Source organism: Canis lupus, chromosome 11 (assembly GCF_003254725.2).
Source record: "Canis lupus dingo isolate Sandy chromosome 11, ASM325472v2, whole genome shotgun sequence".
In the NCBI taxonomy this organism is placed as follows: Eukaryota; Metazoa; Chordata; class Mammalia; order Carnivora; family Canidae; genus Canis; species Canis lupus.
In genome coordinates, this window is record NC_064253.1 from 27,159,957 (window position 1) to 27,178,605 (window position 18,649).

At 38.2% G+C, this 18,649-nt stretch overlaps 1 protein-coding gene across 13 annotated transcripts in view; it reads left to right on the plus strand.

Moving 5' to 3' along the window:
- The window catches only part of KDM4C (lysine demethylase 4C), a 408,440-nt gene that overhangs the window by 67,072 nt on the left and 322,719 nt on the right, over positions 1-18,649 (plus strand). For all 13 annotated transcript variants that reach the window (XR_007413967.1, XR_003129808.3, XM_035696659.2 and 10 more), the window contains 2 exons: positions 1,446-1,639; positions 17,559-17,608. Coding sequence is in view for 11 of the 13 variants with exons in the window: in XM_035696659.2 (XP_035552552.1) it covers positions 1,446-1,639; positions 17,559-17,608 (244 nt within the window). In the remaining 2 variants the exon portion in view is untranslated. The remainder of the gene's footprint in view (positions 1-1,445; positions 1,640-17,558; positions 17,609-18,649) is intronic.

An 18,649-nucleotide genomic window follows, 5' to 3' on the forward strand; every position in this document is an offset into this window, starting at 1 on the left:
CCTGAGGCAGAGCTTCACTAACTGCTGCATCAAAAATTTTCTTAACCCAAATCTTGAGGAAGTACAATTAGTACTGATGAGAGAATCATCTAGAGACCAAAATGAAAACAGAACAACCCTGGAAGTTTTTAGTGTATAAGGGAAATATTAGATGTGGTCGTCTGTGTGGTCATTGGTGTAGTCATTGGAAAAAGCCTTATCGGAATACAGGAACACATTTAATGCCCCTCTTTAATAGTACCGCAAGGAGATTGAAGTCGATTTAAAGACATTGCAGTTTCCTCATGATTACATAGGAATGGGCCTAATTCCTAATGTTTATGTTTCATTATGAAAAGGTATGTAGGAAAAATACTCAGTTTGTAAAACTCTTAAGCAGTTGTGAGTTATGATTGAATAATTAGTAAGTTCTAATAAAACCAGAATCTTTTCCTATCACCATAACTTTAGTATCAGTGACTCCCATCTTTTTCTGTCATCACCATTATTGCTATAAAACTACATTGTTAGGGCAGCCCTGGTGGCTTAGCGGTTTGGCGCCGTGATCAGCCCAGGGTGTGATCCTGGAGACCCGGGATCGAGTCCCATGTCATGCTCCCTGCATGGAGCCTGCTTCGCCCTTTGCCTGTGTCTCTGCCTCTCTCTCTCTGGGTCTCTCATGAATAGATGGAATCTTTAAAAAAAAAAAAAAAGATAAATCCATGATCCCTTAAAAAAAAAAAAACAAACTACATTGTTCCAGCAATTTTACTAAAGTTTGGATAAGTATTTTTTTTATCAGTTATTTTGTTTTTAAAATTTCCCAGCAACATAAGAATATTTAGTTGAAGGAATAGTAAAAGTATAATGACCTATGGTTTAAAAGAATGCTAAGAGTTTTTCCTATAATTAGAGGTAGAATTTTTAGGAAATGATATATCACATGCTAAAATTGAAATGGGGATGGATGCGGTGGGAGTGCATAAGATATATTTTGCCATTGGTATCTTGAAATGATCAGTCCAATGTTGAACATGACTTCTAAACTAATGTACAAATAAACTAAAAAGCAAAAAACTACCTCCCCCCTCAAATAAAAGGCGTGCTGAAGATGGAAAGCATATACTCCAAGTCCTACTCTTTCAATCAGTGATTTTTTGCTAATAGCACATGAGGGTGGGGCCTTAACCTGCACTTCCATTTGGAGTTGGTAAGGTTTTGGTATACTTTCATATTAATGTTCACAAAGAACCACATAATGCCAATAGTAATCTTGGATAATTACTGATATATCTATCTATCTATCTATCTATCTATATTTATCACCTGAGTAATGATTATTTTTCATTTCTCAGTGAATTAAAATATACAGTGATAGTTTTGGCACATGATAGTTTGATTAGTAAATGTTATTGTTATTAGTTTATTAATGTTTGATTTATTTCCTCTCTCTCTCTTGGTTCCAGGATGTGGATGAATGGAACATAGCTCGCCTAAATACAGTCTTGGATGTGGTTGAGGAAGAGTGCGGTATTTCTATAGAGGGTGTAAATACCCCTTATCTCTATTTTGGCATGTGGAAAACCACATTTGCATGGCACACCGAGGATATGGACCTCTACAGCATTAATTATCTCCACTTTGGAGAGCCCAAGTCTTGGCAAGTTACATATTTAATATTCATTTGCTTAGGAGTTCTAAATTTGGGCAATATGAACCTATTGAGGATTTTCTTCCCTTTATCTGGTGAATTCATATTTATATGAAATTTATATGAAAGTTTTTAATATAATTTATATGAAATTTATATGAAAGTTTTTCAGTGTAATAATTGATTATCTTCCATTCTGCCCATGGTTTTGCTCAAAACCATAAAGCTAGTAGTTGACTGGTATGTCTAAAGTGGCTTGCTGACCATTTTAAAGTGGCCATGGATTGATAGATATTGTAGTCCTAAAGAATTTGTTAGTCATTTTTACTTCTTTGAGCATTTGTTTGGAAGGTATGCTGGAAATAGTTAAGAGTGAAAGTTGACCTCATGTATGTAGAGTATTAGGTAATAGTAATGATCTGTGGTCCAGCCTCTTTTAAATAAATGATGAGTGTAGGAGAGAAGGGATGAATCAGGAGGCCTGTTACTGCTCTTTGGGTGATGGGCATGGCGAAAAGAATGTTGTTGTTAACACCTGTTCTTAACTTGTAACTTCCTGTGTTTCTGAGCCTCTTTCCTCATCTTTCTGAGCCATGACTTAAAGATGCACCGCTTTGTATAATACATCATGTAGTAAGTACATTATTATGTACTTGTTAGTACATTTAACATACGTAATTGTTAGTCAGTTATCCTGGTATCCTTTGTAGTTAGCCAGTTTCATGTTTTAAACTTGTTTTTGGTGGGTTTTAGTCTTAGGGAAATTTAAGTATCAATTAATTCTATTTTCTGTAATGCACGTATGTGCAGGGAAACACAGACAGAAGCTTATGCAAAGCATCACCTTGACCAGAAAGATGATGTTTCAGTTGGATGTGAACATGATAGGATGCTCTTCAGGTGCTTGTGTCAGCCCAGTAGCTTTCTTGCCTCCAAGTTAAAAATAGTAGCTCTTTTTCCAAGTTCTCCTGCTGATTAGGTGTTGAGGTACAGCAATTTGGGGATAATCTCCATCTCCATTTTGCCATTACTTGCTCTTGGGATTTTATCATGTGGTGAGATGTGAAGTTGTAAATTTTCTCCAAAATTTCAAATTTGGCAAAGTTCCTAATCAAAAATGACTCTTACACTGTTGGTGGGAATGTGAACTGGTGCAGCCACTCTGGAAAACTATGTGGAAGTTCCTCAAAGAGTTAAAAATAGATCTGCCCTACGACCCAGCAATTGCACTGCTGGGGATTTACCCCAAAGATACAGATGCAATGAAATGCCGGGACACCTGCACCCTGATGTTTCTAGCAGCAATGTCCACAATAGCCAAACTGTGGAAGGAGCCTCGGTGTCCATCGAAAGATGAATGGATAAAGAAGATGTGGTTTATGTATACAATGGAATATTACTCAGCCATTAGAAACGACAAATACCCACGATTTGCTTTGACGTGGATGGAACTGGAGGGTATTATGCTGAGTGAAATAAGTCAATCGGAGAAAGACAAACATAATATGGTCTCATTCATTTGGGGAATATAAAAAATAGTGAAAGGGAATAAAGGGAAAAGGAGAAAAAATTAGTGGGAAATGTCAGAGAGGGAGACAGAACATGAGAGACTCCTAATTCTGGGAAACGAACTAGGGGTAGTGGAAGAGGTGGTGGGCGGGGGGAGGGGGTGACTGGATGACGGGCACTGAGGGGGGGCACTTGATGGGATGAGCACTGGGTGTTATTCTATATGTTGGCAAATTGAACATCAATAAAAAATAAATTTATAAAAAATGATATTTAGTTGGAAGGCAAGTTTTAGGTGGAAGAGCAAAGTTCTTAGGACCTACAAGAAAAATCCAGGCAGTTCTCATTTCTTTTTTTTTTTATTTTTTAAAGATTTTATTTATTTATTCATGAGAGACACACACAGAGAGGGGCGAGACATAGGCAGAGGGAGAAGCAGGCTCCTCACAGGGAGCCAGATGTGGGACCCGATCCTCGGATACTGGGATCATGCCCTGAGCCGAAGGCAGATGCTCAACCACTGAGCTACCCAGGCATCCCCAGGCAGTTCTCATTTCATATGGAGTTGTGTGATCTAAAAAAAATTAGGGGGAAGCTGTTTAACTTATTTTAAAGGCATTTTACTTGCACATTCTATTTGATAAATTCTTAACATTCTGCTCTCTTAATGGAATAAATAAAAATTATGCATTTTTAGTAGGTGGTTTAGGACCCAGAGAGGCTTTTGTGACAGAATGGTATGGCGGGACTATTCATTACATAGGTGTTTACTGGGGGCCAGTTTTGAGCACACACTTTAGGCCCCGTGGGTCTCTGTCATGTTTCTACAACACCACTGTAACATCTGTTGGAATGTCATCCTTTAGTAGTTTTGGGACTTAACTTTGAGAGACTTAGAGAAATATTTTAAGCCATCCATAGACACTTGGGCAGTTTCTCAGCTGCGTAATTACCTACCTGCTCTTTTGACATTCAGTTTCAGTGTGAACAAAATTAAATGAATTGGGTAAATTCAACATGTTGGTAAAATCTAGTATATAGGCAACTATATACTATATTTTCCTTAAAAAATCTGAAAAGTTAGTAGCAGAACTTTCCTGGAGGTGTTTTAGAAGTCAGCTAATGAGAATGCCTGGGACAATAATTTGAGATTATAGTATTAGAGAGGTTAATTTTATTTTTTTCCCTTTACCCCCCACTATTAGAGGAGTTTATATGGTGTCTCTACTTTCTTATCAAGAAAGATGATCCTCCCCACTCCCCCCCAACAGAATTCTGTTATCTCCTAAAGATCACTTAAGGTACAGCATTCTAGTCAGGGAAAAGACTGATTCTTGAGTCTTGTGGCTTTGTGAAAGAGTACCACTATTCATGAATGAGAATAATTATGCCCATTTTCAAAGAATTTCTTTCTGCTAGCATCTATATTTTCTGTAGTTAATTACTCTATTAGTTATTATAGACATATAGACTTAATTATATGCATTAATGGTAGATTTATAATATCACTATTATCTTTAACCTTGACCATTATTTATAATGATAAAATAATAAAACCCAGCAGTGAGTTATGACCACTAATCTACATTCCACCTTCTAAGATAACTACTGTAGGATAAAAATGATATAAATGACTCTAAGTATATTTCCCAGTAGATTTATGAAAGATTATATTAGTTCAGCATAAATAATTTGGAGATAAATTCTATTATCATTAAAATTCATTTTAGTACTCATCATAATATATTTTAAGTGAGCTTTGAAAGGTGGTAGAGGCAATACAAATTCATGTAAATACTGGGAGGTAGGCAGTGTCTGGTAGCATAGCTTAGATTCAAGGGACCAGCAATCTGGGCTCTACTCCTTATTCTGCTACTAGCGTTTGTGGCTTTGGACAAATAACTGTACTTCTTTGTTTTTAAAGATTTTATTTATTTATTTTAGAGGAGGGGTTGGGGAGAGGGAGATTATCCCTAGCCAACTCCATTCCAGGACCCTGAGATCATAACCTGAGCTGAAACCAAGAGTCAGATGCTCAGTGGACTGAGCCATCCAGATGCCCCAGTAACTATACTTTTTTGGACTCTGGTTTCCTCACCCACAAATGACAAAGTTAATCGGGATGATCTCTAATGTTCTAATTCTGTGATTTGTAATCAGAACCACAGGAATATTTTTACTTACTCTGTCTACAAAATGGGAAGATGAGGAGGCAATATAAGATTTTCTATGTGCATGCACATATATATATGCACTGGTTTCCTTTTATGCTGTCTTCTCCTTGTTGAGTTGTATGTGGGATAGTTGCCTTTACATTTCTCCAGGGGTGTCCTCGCCTGTGCTTGACATCTCTGACCCTAGCAATGTGTCTTTTCCTTTTAGTCTTATAGGTCGGTGTTGAACTTCAACTTCTTCAATTCTACCCTCAGGTATCAAGTTTTGGATATCATTTAAAAACTGACTAAGTCTATGGTGCTCTCTGCTGTTCTCTGCTAGTGTATTCCTTATTTTTTGCCCAAGGCTTTCTGAACCATATGCTGCCCATATTTTTGCACCTTTCAGGTGCTTCTGACTACCTCCTCACCCTTTCCTGTGTCTGTCTTGAAGTTAGGGTTTCTGTCTGCATTTGAATTATCAGCACTTAACATAGGTCCTGGTTATAGGACTGAGGCTTTTTAAATAATTCTTGTTGAATCAGGAGAGTTTGGTTTGGAACAGTCTGTTTAAGGGCAGACAAGGAAATATATAGAGCACTTTATAAAGATTTTTATCTGTGGTGTAGCTATTAAGAACATTCATTTTCTTTCTGAGAACATTCATTTTTTTCTTTCAATCTCTTTCTGAAATTTCTGAGTAGCTACAGATACACATCTCCACGTAGAAGCCCTGAGACATATTTTTTCTGGGCACTGAGTGTGGCAGATTTTGCTAACTAAGTGTTCATGAACACAGAGTTGTACTGAAGAGATTTTAGAAGAGGTTATGATTTATTTAAACATTTCTGGCATAAAGGTTTAGGGGAGAAAGAATGCTTTAAATAAGCAGATAGAAAACTGCCTTAGTAGTCAGTGGTAAAATGTTTATTTTCTTGGAATGAACATTGACTTTGAAGCTAGAAGACCTGTTTTAAAATCTGTCACCAGCTGAATGACTTAGGCCAAATCACTATACTTCTTTCATCATGATTTTAACTGCCAAATGGAGGTGTGATTTATTCTCTGTCTCCTTATGGGATTGCTAAGAGGGTCCAGGGATATACTTTGTGTAAAAGTGCTTTGTTTGTAAACTGTAAAGTACTAGAGGAATATTTCCAGTTACTATTATTTTAACAATCTCATGAAAATAAATCATTTTTCAAGCAATGACTTGAAGCCTGAACTTGGCATGATACATCTGCATATAATAGACTAGGGGTTTCAAGGATACATAAAATATAATTCTCCCTTTCAGGTGTTATATGTGTTAGTGGTTAACTGCTGCGAGACACAGAATTTAGATGGTACCTTGAATCCTTCTTCCTGAAACTGTGTCCGAACACAGTGATTTATTCGCTAGGGAATGATAAAGGTGAGATTTGAGAGGACATGTCTTAAGCTATGAAAAGTTCTAAAATCAGGAAAGAAGTTTCTCCTGGATGTTTTTAGAAAAATTAAGAATGGGTTATAGTATTTTGGACTTGGTTTAAATTTATTTAGCTGTGAGATTTTGTAGAAGTTTACTAAGAAATGTCAGATTATTCAGGATAGGTAGTTAAACTTAGTTTGATGCTTTTTTCATTAGGTATGCAGTGTTGTGTGGTATTTAAGGGCATGAGTTTTTTATACCTGACTCTTGTGTTTTGAGTTCCGGCAATATTTTTGCTGAGCATGTGACCTGGGTAATTATTATAAACTCCATGCCTCAATTTCCTCTCCTAAAACACTCTGATAGTTCTAAGGTACTTGTGTGGATCAGATAAAATACAATATACAAGCATGTACCACAGCTTCTGATGCATCATAAGTGCTCAATCAATAACATTGATTGATATACATACAATTCAGTTAATAAATATATATTGCATGTCTTACACTTAAGACCTCATAGATCTTGTATTTATAAGGATTCTTGGCTCCAAATAAAATAAACCCAGTTGAAGTAAAAGGATATTTGCTAGTGTGTATGGTTGGGATAAGCTAGAAGCATGGCTCGATCCAGAGATCAGATTCTCCTATTGGGTGTTTATCTTAGTCTTTCTGTGCATGTTTCCCTCTCTATGTCATAGTTCACCAATTACTTTGCCTAGCTTATCTTTTCTCCCCCATATTTCTTCCCTCCTTTTCAGTTTTAATTTTACTGTTTAGAAAGCATTTTGTAGAAAATACGTATTACTTAATATTTGTTTTGCCAAAATTATTCTTTGACTTGAGCATATAGGAAGATGGTGTGTGTGTGTGTGTGTGTGTGTGTGTGAGTGAGTGACTGCATATCTACAGATTGGCTTATAAATTGATTTATCTCTTCTAAGATCTCAAATGTCTTCATTCTTTTTTTTTTAATTTATTTTTTATTGGTGTTCAATTTACTAACATACAGAATAACCCCCAGTGCCCGTCACCCATTCACTCCCACCCCCCGCCCTCCTCCCCTTCTACCACCCCTAGTTCGTTTCCCAGAGTTAGCAGTCTTTACGTTCTGTCTCCCTTTCTGATATTTCCCACACATTTCTTCCCCCTTCCCTTATATTCCCTTTCACTATTATTTATATTCCCCAAATGAATGAGAACATATAATGTTTGTCCTTCTCCGACTGGCTTATTTCACTCAGCATAATACCCTCCAGTTCCATCCACGTTGAAGCAAATGGTGGGTATTTGTCATTTCTAATAGCTGAGTAATATTCCATTGTATACATAAACCACAGCTTCTTTATCCATTCATCTTTCGTTGGACACCGAGGCTCCTTCCACAGTTTGGCTATCGTGGCCATTGCTGCTATAAACATCGGGGTGCAGGTGTCCCGGCGTTTCATTGCATTTGTATCTTTGGGGTAAATCCCCAACAGTGCAATTGCTGGGTTGTAGGGCAGGTCTATTTTTAACTGTTTGAGGAAACTCCACACAGGTTTCCAGAGTGGCTGCACCAGTTCACATTCCCACCAACAGTGTATGAGGGTTCCCTTTTCTCCGCATCCTCTCCAACATTTGTTGTTTCCTGCCTTATTAATTTTAAATGTCTTCATTCTTTGTAAGCTTGCATTTTAAGGAGTAGGGCTTGACTAGGGTGGTGAAGTATGTTTTGTTTGTTTTTGGTGACAACATTCTATTTAGTGAAGTCTCTTTTTTTAAGATTTATTTATTTTAGAGAGAGAGAACTCAAACACACGATGGGGGAAAGGGGCAAAGGTAGAGGGAGAGAATCTCAAGGAGACTTCAACACAGAGCTCAGTCCCAGGACCCCAAGATCATCTCTTGAGCTGAAATCGAGTCAGATGCTTAAATAACTGAGCCACCCAGGTGCCCCTTAGAGAAGTCCTTTTACATGTGCTAGGCACTATGCTAATCACTTTAAGAAAACAGAAGTTTTCAGACTTTCTGAAAATTTCTTTAGAAGGTCAATATATAAAACTGAAAATGAAGGAAGAGCTGACCTGGCTGAAATGTGTTTGATGGGACACTCTCCCTCCGGAACCCCTTTCCTTAAGCACTTTTATCGAGAAATACTGGGTCCCAGATGGAGGATGGGGGGAGGCATAGAAAACAGTTTGAAAATCATTCATTTGATCCTCTAGTATTAGAAAAATCATTTTACTGCTTACTGTGTTATCTCGAGTATTTTAGAGAGGTTAGTATTAAGGAGTAAATACTTCTTTTATGTTGCCTATAGTTGACATCAACTAATAATTCATAGTATCTTTTTCTTTTCAGGGAAAAAAAACCCACCAGTATTGTGTAAGACACACTTAGAAATATTTCAGTGGATTAAGTAACACAAAATATATTCTTTCTTGAAAATCAAGTTTTGTGCAGTTATTGTTTTTACTAAGTTCTAAAATGATTTAAGACAAAAAGTTGCTTGATTTTTATTAAGATATTAAGATATTAATTTACATGTGTGTGGATACTGAACTGTATTTTGAATCCCAGATGAAAAAGAGTTGCTTACATTTTTTTTTCTAAGATTTTATTTATTTGACACAGGGAGAAAGAGTGCAGTCATAAGCAGAGGGAGCAGCAGGCAGAGGGAGAGGGAGAAGCAGGCTCACTACAGAGCAGGGAGCCTGAGCGGGGCTCATGTGGGGCTCAATCCTAGGAACTCAGGATCATGACCTGAGCCAAAGACAGATGCTTAACTGACTGGCTACCCAGGTGCCCAAGTTGCTTACATTTTTTTTTTTTAAAGATTTTATTTATTTATTCATGAGAATACACAGAGAGGAGAGAGAGAGAGAAGCAGAGACACAGACAGAGGGAGAAGCAGGCTCCATGCAGGGAGCCCGACATGGGACTCAATCCCTGGTCTCCAGGATCACTCCCCAGGCTGAAGGCAGCGCTAAACCACTGAGCCACCCGGGCTGCCCAGTTGCTTACATTTTTTTTTTTTTTTTTAGTTGCTTACATTTTTAATGCTCAGCTATTCACTGAAACTTCTTTGTTAGGAATTTTTTTTTTTTTTTTTCCTGCAGTTTCCCGACTTACAACTGTCTGTAGATGTGGCTGGTATTTTTCATTTAGATGTGGCTGGTATTTTTCATTTAATTATTCTGTTAAGAAACAGGCTCTAAGATAGAATAAGGGTGGGGCTAAGCTCTTCCTTTGCTCAGGGGCTTTTTTAAAGTCTTGTAGGGCCTCAGTTCAAATACTTTGTTCTTTAGGCCATGCTTTTAGATGCCTGGCTTTAAGTGCCACCTCCTTACAGACATATTCATTGTAACTCAGGTTGCTCAGGAAGCCTACTTTGAAACTCAGATTTGTGTGCCAAATTGGACAATACCTGTGAGGGTGATAGAAGGCAGGACTGAGCGTCAAGGGAAGTTAAGTTGCAGTAGAGCCATGGGCAGATCACACAGGCAGGCACTGGAGCTGGCAAGTCCCTTCAGAATTGCTCCAGGATAAGGCAAGAGGATCAGGCTTTTACATTCATGTATGGATCATTCCTTGGATATGGACCACTACTGCCTCCTGTTCCAGGGACCATGATGTTTAGGGAGGGAACATGATTTTGGGTAAGTGTGAGGGGGTGAGGAGCCTTCCTTTGGAGAATGCAGTGAGGGCCTTATCTGGAAGGGGTAGCCTGGCACTTCTGTTTCTCACATACTTTTTTTTTTTTTTAAAGGTTTTATTTATTTATTAGAGACAGAGAGAGAGGGAGAGGGAGAGAGAGAGGCAGAGGGAGAAGCAGGCTCCACGCAGGGAGCCTGATGTGGGACTCGATCCCAAGTCTCCAGGATCACACCCTGGGCTGAAGGCGGCGCTAAACCGCTGAGCCACCAGGGCTGCCCCATACTTTTGTTTTTAAGAACTGCAAATGAAGTAAGCGATCTTCTATTTTCTGCAATTAACTAATAAGACTTTATAATTTAAAATATGAACGCTTAAACTTTAATAAATGCACAATATTAAAACTTGTTAGCTTCATCAGTAATGTGAAAATGTAACATAATCACACATATAAAATCCACAGTTGTGCAGCCTTCTTTTTGACACAACTAGGAATATGCCATGACTAAAAAGCATATTGTAAAGTAACCACTTTGGAAATATTGAGTTTTGTGAAATATAAATAGGTACTTTACTTTTTGATTCATGAAGTTCTTTGTAAGAAGAATCAAAGGAAAACTTAGTAGTGGCTTAATGGCTTTGTTTTTTATATCTATATTTTATTTAAAATGCTTTTGTCTTAAAATAAAATGCTTTTGTCTTAAAATGCTTTTGGTTGGTGCACATTGTAATTTTAGTTTGAGATCTCAGTGATTTTTTTTGTTTCCAGTTGTGAGCTTTAAAAATGGATAGTGGTAGGAAGGGTAGCTGGGAGAATTACTCTGTGTGAATATTGGAATTTGTTTTGTTAGCAGCCGGCAGAAGACTTTTTCTTCCAAAATTTGGATTACCCTCCAATAATTGCAGTAGTCATTGTATATGTCCTTGGAGAGAGAGGGGTTTATTAGGCCCCTTACTTCCTTCTGGTTGGCATCTTTGTGGTGATTGGTCCGGAAACAGGAATGGAATATGGGCCTGGAAAGCATATTTTAGGCTTTGGAGTCACATTGGTCTGGCCTTGGATGTCACCTCTGTTACCCTTCTTGTTACCCTTCTTACTCAAGTAGATTAATCCTTCTAAGCCTTGTTTTCCTCATCAGTAAAGTGGAGGTGGTAGCAGTAGAACTTGGATTACAGGATCTTAGCACCAGGTCTGGTGTTATAAATGCTCGATAAATGGTGGCTGTGATGAACTGTTACAGTATTTATTGGTCAGTTAATCTTTTCACTGAGTTTTCCAGCCCTTAGTAACTGTAGAGAACAAGTCAGGTAAAAGTGGGGAGGATCAATTTAGACTAGTTGTCTGTCAGAAAACTGTCCTTGGGGATGTGAGCTTTATTCTTTTTGAGAGATGACTGTAAGAGAAACAGCAAGAAGAAATGTAAACGAAAGAGGAGGAAAGGGTTATATCACATACAGCCTTAGTTAAGGGAAGGGAGTAAAGAGCAGCCCTTTGTTTTAGGACTGATTTGCCTGAGCATGGCACGGACCTGGAAGAGGTTTTGCCCTCTGTGCTCTGGGCTTGATAAGACTGCTGTGGATGTTACAGGAGGTGCCAGTAGCATGTTAGTGAGACTGATGGAGGGACTCGGGCGGCTATCTATGTCAGACAGCACAGTGACAGAGGTATGGGTGGAGCAGGTGGGGGAGCCTGAGAACATTTCTTTCTAAGCACATTAGTGACATCCCCAGGGTCCCCCTCCCTTCCCCCCACCAAGTTAGGGAGACTTACAGGGAGTGATCTGAAAAGTAGGAGTTTCTCTTTGAGAAGTGCTGGAAAATGAGCTTCTAATGGACTTACGGACTGAGCATATCTTGAAAAGAAATAGAGTGACCACTTCATAAGGAAAACCTGAATCAGACAAATGGACCTATTACATTTTGAAAAATACAGCCTTGCCTACTGACAGTTTGAAAGGTCAGCCTGATATTGTTCATCCAAGATAGTGTTTTATTACACCCATCAGGATAACATCACTTTAGGTGTCTTCTTTGAGTAAACCACCCAAAGATGTGCTTAGAGGGATTATGATATTTTCCTTGGCCTTCAAATTAGATTTTTAATTCATAAAATTAGTTTTAAATAAAACATCATCCTGTAAATATCTAATTAGTGTGTTTGTAGTTCATTAGTGATTCATACTTTCTTAATATTAGCAGAATTGTTGGCAGTATTAATTATTTTTGAAACAAAAACACTGTCTTAAAGGTTAAATGAACAATTAATAATTTCAACACACCAGTAAGTACTTGAGGGTATACAATGGTAGACATCTTATTTGGTGGGTTTCAAAGAATACAAAGAAGGGCAAGACACATTCATATCCTCAAAGAATTAAGTATTAGCTGCATAACCAAACAATTGTACATAGTAGAGTGCCTGGCTATGAACTGGGTACTCACTATACAAGGTACATTAAAAAGGATAACTCTTGAAAATTTCTGGGTCATGGTAGGCATTCTCTCCCTCATAGAACTCAATGGGTATCCAGTCAAAAGTGATTTATGCACACTGAACGGCAGCTGGCTTTGTAAAGTAGTAGATGATAAATATTACATGAAAAATATAACAGAAGGATGCTGGGATAAAGAAAAGGATGAGATTGCCGAGATTTATAATGGTCAGTGAAAACTAAAACTTCAAGGAGGTGGAATCTGGGCTTGGAAGGCTGGGATTTGAAGTGGAATGGAAGGGACTGTTTGAAGCAAGGAGTGAGGTCAAAACCCATGTGAGTGATAGAATAATTCATAGTCCAACCTACTGAGAACAGACTATTTGATATTTAAGGCTAGAGCTAAATTGTGTGTGTGTGTGTGTGTGTGTGTGTGTGTGTGTGTTGAGGGTGTCCTTGAAAGATAGGCAATAAGTAATAAAAGTTTGGAATACTCTGGCTGCCCAGAGAGGTGCCAGCAGAGAGTTCAGTTATAGTGGGCTGGTTGGGGGCAAATCAAGGTTGAAATTGACGCGATGCTACAGGATGTATATGAGGTTTTGTGTATAGAGTGGATAGAATTTGTGACTGGCAGTGGAGACAGAGAGATTGAGAAATAAGGGAGAGTTGGTTGACAGTTCTAGTTTGGAAGGCTAAGGGAAAATGGAGTTAGGAACTGAAATAGGAATGTTGGGAGACAGAACCATTTTAAAGAGGGAGTCATGAATTTGATCTTGTGTTTTTGAGACTTCTAAACTGGGCCCTGGAACTAGAACTCCTCTCACTGAGGTCATTCATTGTAGTAAACCCCTCTGCATCTGGGCCCTCCAACTTGCCTCTATTTAGTTACAAGTTTCTATTGTTACATAGATTTTAAAGAGGGAAGGAGAGTGACACTATCTGATTGGGCTACGTGGACTAGAGAGGGCAAGGCCAGAGGCAAGGTAATTAAGATACAGCAGTACTATGTCTGGTAGAGCATGGTGGCCTGGATCAAGGTGGTGGTAGTGGGGATAGAGAAATAAAGGCATGAGATTCATGGGTCTCTCTTGAACAGGTACAAGGCAGAACACATAAAGCTTGGGGATTGGTTGAATAAGGGGAGTACAACCACAGACAACTCCCACATTTTGGACAGTTGGTTGGATGGGGAACTGGAGGAGAAGCAGGTCTGCCAAGAAGATGTTGGAAGATTAAGCTTTGGACAAATTGTGTTAGAGGGCTGCCAAATGGATTTGTTGAATAGCTGGTTCATTGTAGAGTTTCAGAGCTCACGAGAGATGCTTAAAATGGAGTTGTGGTTCAGCACTGCACAAGGAAGATTTTAAAGCCTTGAGTGAAGGTGGTTCCCTCAGGGAGAAATGTGGAAGCACTAAAACATGGAGTTGTAGAAAATGTCACTCTGAGGTTCGGCAAGAGCACAAGGTAGAAAATCCTTGGAAATTAGTTGGATTCATGAAAGCCAAAGGAAGTGAGTGTTTCAAGGATCTGGTCAAAAATTTCAGAGAGGACCAAGCAGGTAAGGACTGGAAAATGTGGCAAGTTTTGTCCAAGCACTTATATCACGAATGATAAAAATAGGATTCAGGTTGCAATGGATTCCCGGGTGAATGGAAATGAAAAATGTGGGAGTATTTTTCTTTTGCCCATATCCTTCCTTTCCTCCACACCTGCTATTCTGGAGGATCAGGAACATGATTCATCACTTGAGAGTGGCAAAAAGTCAGGAAACACTGAGCATCCGCTTAACTGGTGCTTTGTTTTAGGGAAAGGACACTGGCCCTTGCCACTAAGGAGCTTGAGAGGAGACCGGGAGGCAAAAAGTTAAAAAAAAAGAATAAATTCTGAGTGTCATGGTGGAGGTAATACAGCAAAAGAGAAAGGGGGAAGATCTCCCTGGGGTTACTCAGGCTGAGCTTGGAAAAAGGAATGTGTATTTTCATTGACAAAGTTGAGGGCCTGTAAAATCAAGAAGTAGGGAATGGAAAATAGTGGAGATGTGAAAAAGCAAGGGCACTGGAAAGAACTTCAAATGATTTGTTAAAGCCAAAGAGCAGGTTTGATTGGAACATCAGAAAAGTTGTCAAGATTGTGGCAGGCCTATGTGTCCTTTAGAGCAGTTTGTCTTCTGTCCTTCAAGTTGCAGTCAGCTCTCAGAGGTCCAGGGCTTTGTCACGATCAGCTGTAGTTTGCAGAGATGACTATAGCACACTGTGGAGGGTAGTTTGGAAGAGTATGGGGAACAAACATGTAGTGGTCATTTACACCTTAGTGGTTTTTAAAGGGTAAGCTGCATCAAGGGGACACACTTAATGCCTTATGGTCATGCATCCAGTGTAAAGAATGTTTGTTACATGTGTAATATATGGAGAGAATCTTTCTGATCATTAGCCTCTAGAGAAGTTTCATAAATATCCTTTTAGAAGATGACTTTACTATAAGTGTTGGCTATGTGATTTTCATTATTGTCTTGTAGACTAACTGGAAGACTATGTCGAAGCTATTCTTTATTCTTATGTGTATGCTTATACTTATGTTTATATTTACACTGGTATATATGTTTATATTTTCTTTAAGTAGATGGTTGAATCTCAGATTAATGAGCTTTAACTTGGATGCCAGTTGTCAGAAAAGTGATTCTGGATGTATACCTCCATCTGTGTCCAACCATTTTTGGGCAAGCATATATCCATTACATGTGTGCAAGTGTGTGTATGTGTGTGTACTGCACATGTGTGTTTATGTATGTTATGGGGAACATGACCCTTTTGTCTGGGGTGTGTGTGTGTATATATATATATATATATATATATATATATATATATATCCCTTTTCTGGGTATATAAGATGACGTAAACTAGGGATTAAAAACTGGTAAGAAGTGGCCAGTGAATAAATAAATTGGATGATTGTCATTAGCTTATGCTAAAATTTTATCTCCCCAATTCAGTTGGAATAATTTCATTAACAGTGCCTTAAGGAGCAGATATATGGTTGAATTTTCTTTTAGAAAATTGCCTAGTTATATCGGATCCAATTAAGTTTTGCATATGTTATCAGTGGCATTAAATGCAACCAAGTGTGGTGTTAAGTAAAATGAGAAAAATTATTTTAGTAAAAAGTAACTTGTACTTAATATATATTGAGCTAGTAAACATAGCAAATGTAGGTCTTAAGAATAACATCATTTTTACTTAAAACATGAAATGATCACTTTAACTTTATTTTTAGTATCCTTACATTTCCTCATTAAACTGCCCATAATATTTATTATTTGTGTAATAAATCAAGAGTTTTTTTTTTTTTAGAGAGTGAATGAGCAGGAGGGGCAGAGGGAGAGGGAGAGAGAGAATCTATTTTTTTTTTAAATTTATTCATGGTAGACATAAACACACACACACACACACACGGGAAGAGGGAGAAGCAGGCTCTGTGCAGGGAGCCTGATGTGGGACTGGATCCTGGGACTCCAGGATCATGCCCTGGGCCAAAGGCAAGCACCAAACCGCTGAGCCACCCAGGGATCCCCTGAGAGAGAGAGAGAATCTTAAGCAGGCTCCACACAGAGCTACCCAGGTGCCCCATGAGACTGTTGTTTTAAAATACGTTAGTTCCCAGTAGATAAGTTCAACTCTTTCACTTTTGAAAATATCAGGAACTAGAAATGAGTATTTCTGTTTAAGGGTGAGCATTTTTTTTTTCTATAATCAAGATTTTAAAAGTCATAAAATCAGGGGCGCCTGAGTGACTCAGTTGGTTAAGTGTCTACACTTGGCTCAGGTCATGATCTCGGGGTCCTGGGATTGACTTCTTTTAAGACTGCATCAGGTGCCCTGCTCAGCGGGGAGTCTGCTTCTCCCTCTCCCTCTGCTCCTCCCTCCGCTCTTGTGCACACACTCTCTCTCTCCTAAATAAATAAATCTCAAAAAAAATATTTTTAAAGTCATAAAAGCCACAAACACTGCTCTCTTATCTCTGGTAAATTTTAATTTAAAATCTATCTGAGGGGTGCCTGGGTGGCTCAGTCACTTACGCTTCTGACTCTTGATTTTGGCTCAGGTCATGATCTCAGGGTCCTGGGAGCAAGCCCTGAGCCAGACTATGTGTTTAGCGGGGAGTCTGCTTGAGGATTTATTTTCCCTCTCCCTGCTGTGCTCTTTCTCTCTTTCTCTGAAATAAATCTTAAAAAAAATCTATTGGAAAAGTATAATGTTCTTAGAAATGTTTGGTGGAAATATGAATATTGGTATAATACTTTTGTGTTCTGTCTTGCTTGTCAATAAAAACATTTTAAAAGGTTAAAAAAAAGCACAACAACCTAGGTTTTCTTAAAAACAAAGGCAAAACTAACCAACAACAAAACATAAAACATACAACTAACAATAGCCCTGGATTTCTAGTGTGCTGTGAGTGTTAGAAAAGGAGGTCTGGTCTCCCTGCTATGGCTAGCTGCTTCCCTTGTCCCAGTAGTTTACTGGCCTTAGGCCTTTGTTCCCTAATCTGTAAAATGTCGTTGGGATGGTGAACTGGCGCACTGAAATAGGTGATTTCCAGTTTGTTTTTCTTTGGTTTAGTGTCCAAGGGATATGACTCTGCTATTGGTTTTCTAATCTCTGTTCATTTCATTTAAGTGGAATTTGATGCCTTTTTTTTTTTTTTAGCACATTATCTCAGGATACTAGTTGAGCAGTTATAAACCTAAAATTTTTATTTATGTTTAAAATTTTATATTTATGTTTACAATTTTAGGTATGCGATACCCCCGGAACATGGAAAACGACTCGAAAGACTAGCTCAAGGTAAACTTGCTTTCTGTGTTTTTCATCTGGGTAGATTCTTTGTTTTTGAGGTATTTTTACTGTAATGTTAGTTAGTTAGTTTTACTCTTTTCAGGTTAATGACTTTTGAATGTTTTTCTAATAGAACAATTAATTTTTTTTTCACATTACCCTGTGAATATTCTTCCTAGTAAGCTTCATGATTATTTTATTTTGGCTCCTTAGTATTTCATCAAGTGATTGTGCTTAACCTATTTTGATTATTTCCAATTTTTCCCTTTTATATAACTTTTGTGTATATATAACTTTTATTTAACATTGTTGGGCTAATATTTTTCTTTCTTTCTTTCTTTTTTTTAAATATTTTATTTACCTATTCATGAGAGACACAGAGAGAGAGAGAGAGAGAGAGGCAGAGACACAGACAGAGGGAGAAGCAGGCTCCATGCAGGGAGCCCGATGTGGGACTCGATCCCTGGACCCCAGGACCATGCCCTGGGCCAAAGGCAGATGCTCAACCACTGAGCCACCCAGGGATCCCATTTTCCTTTCTTTTAAGTTACACTCGAGATAAATTCCAAAGAGTATTAATGTTGCATCTCAGGGTGCAGGTATTTTATGAATACTTTTCATGCTGTTATATCATTTCACCAAAGGGTTGTGTTAAATCTCCTTCTGACTCCTAGTTTGGCCCCCTGGCCTTGGGATTGCTCTTATGGAAGTATTAAGATGACTGTCCCCAGATAACCAAATAAACGGAGTATATGCTTTCTTAGACTGGTAAATTTAAATATACCTTACTGGAACTTGAATTTTAATTTTTTGTGGTTTTGTCTATCTTCATAAGGGTTAGAATGAAAGACTCTATTAATGGTTTGATTCTGTACCTACTTGTATCTGCAGAAAGTGCCTTCCTCTTTTCTGTCTTTAAGATGCAGAAGACAACCTTGCCATATCTGTTTATGCAAGCCAGAATCCGATTCACCCCTTGCCAATCTCATCTGTTTTGTTAGCCACCCTTACCAGGGAAGTAGTAGGCTGGTAGTGACTTATTTCTAAGGG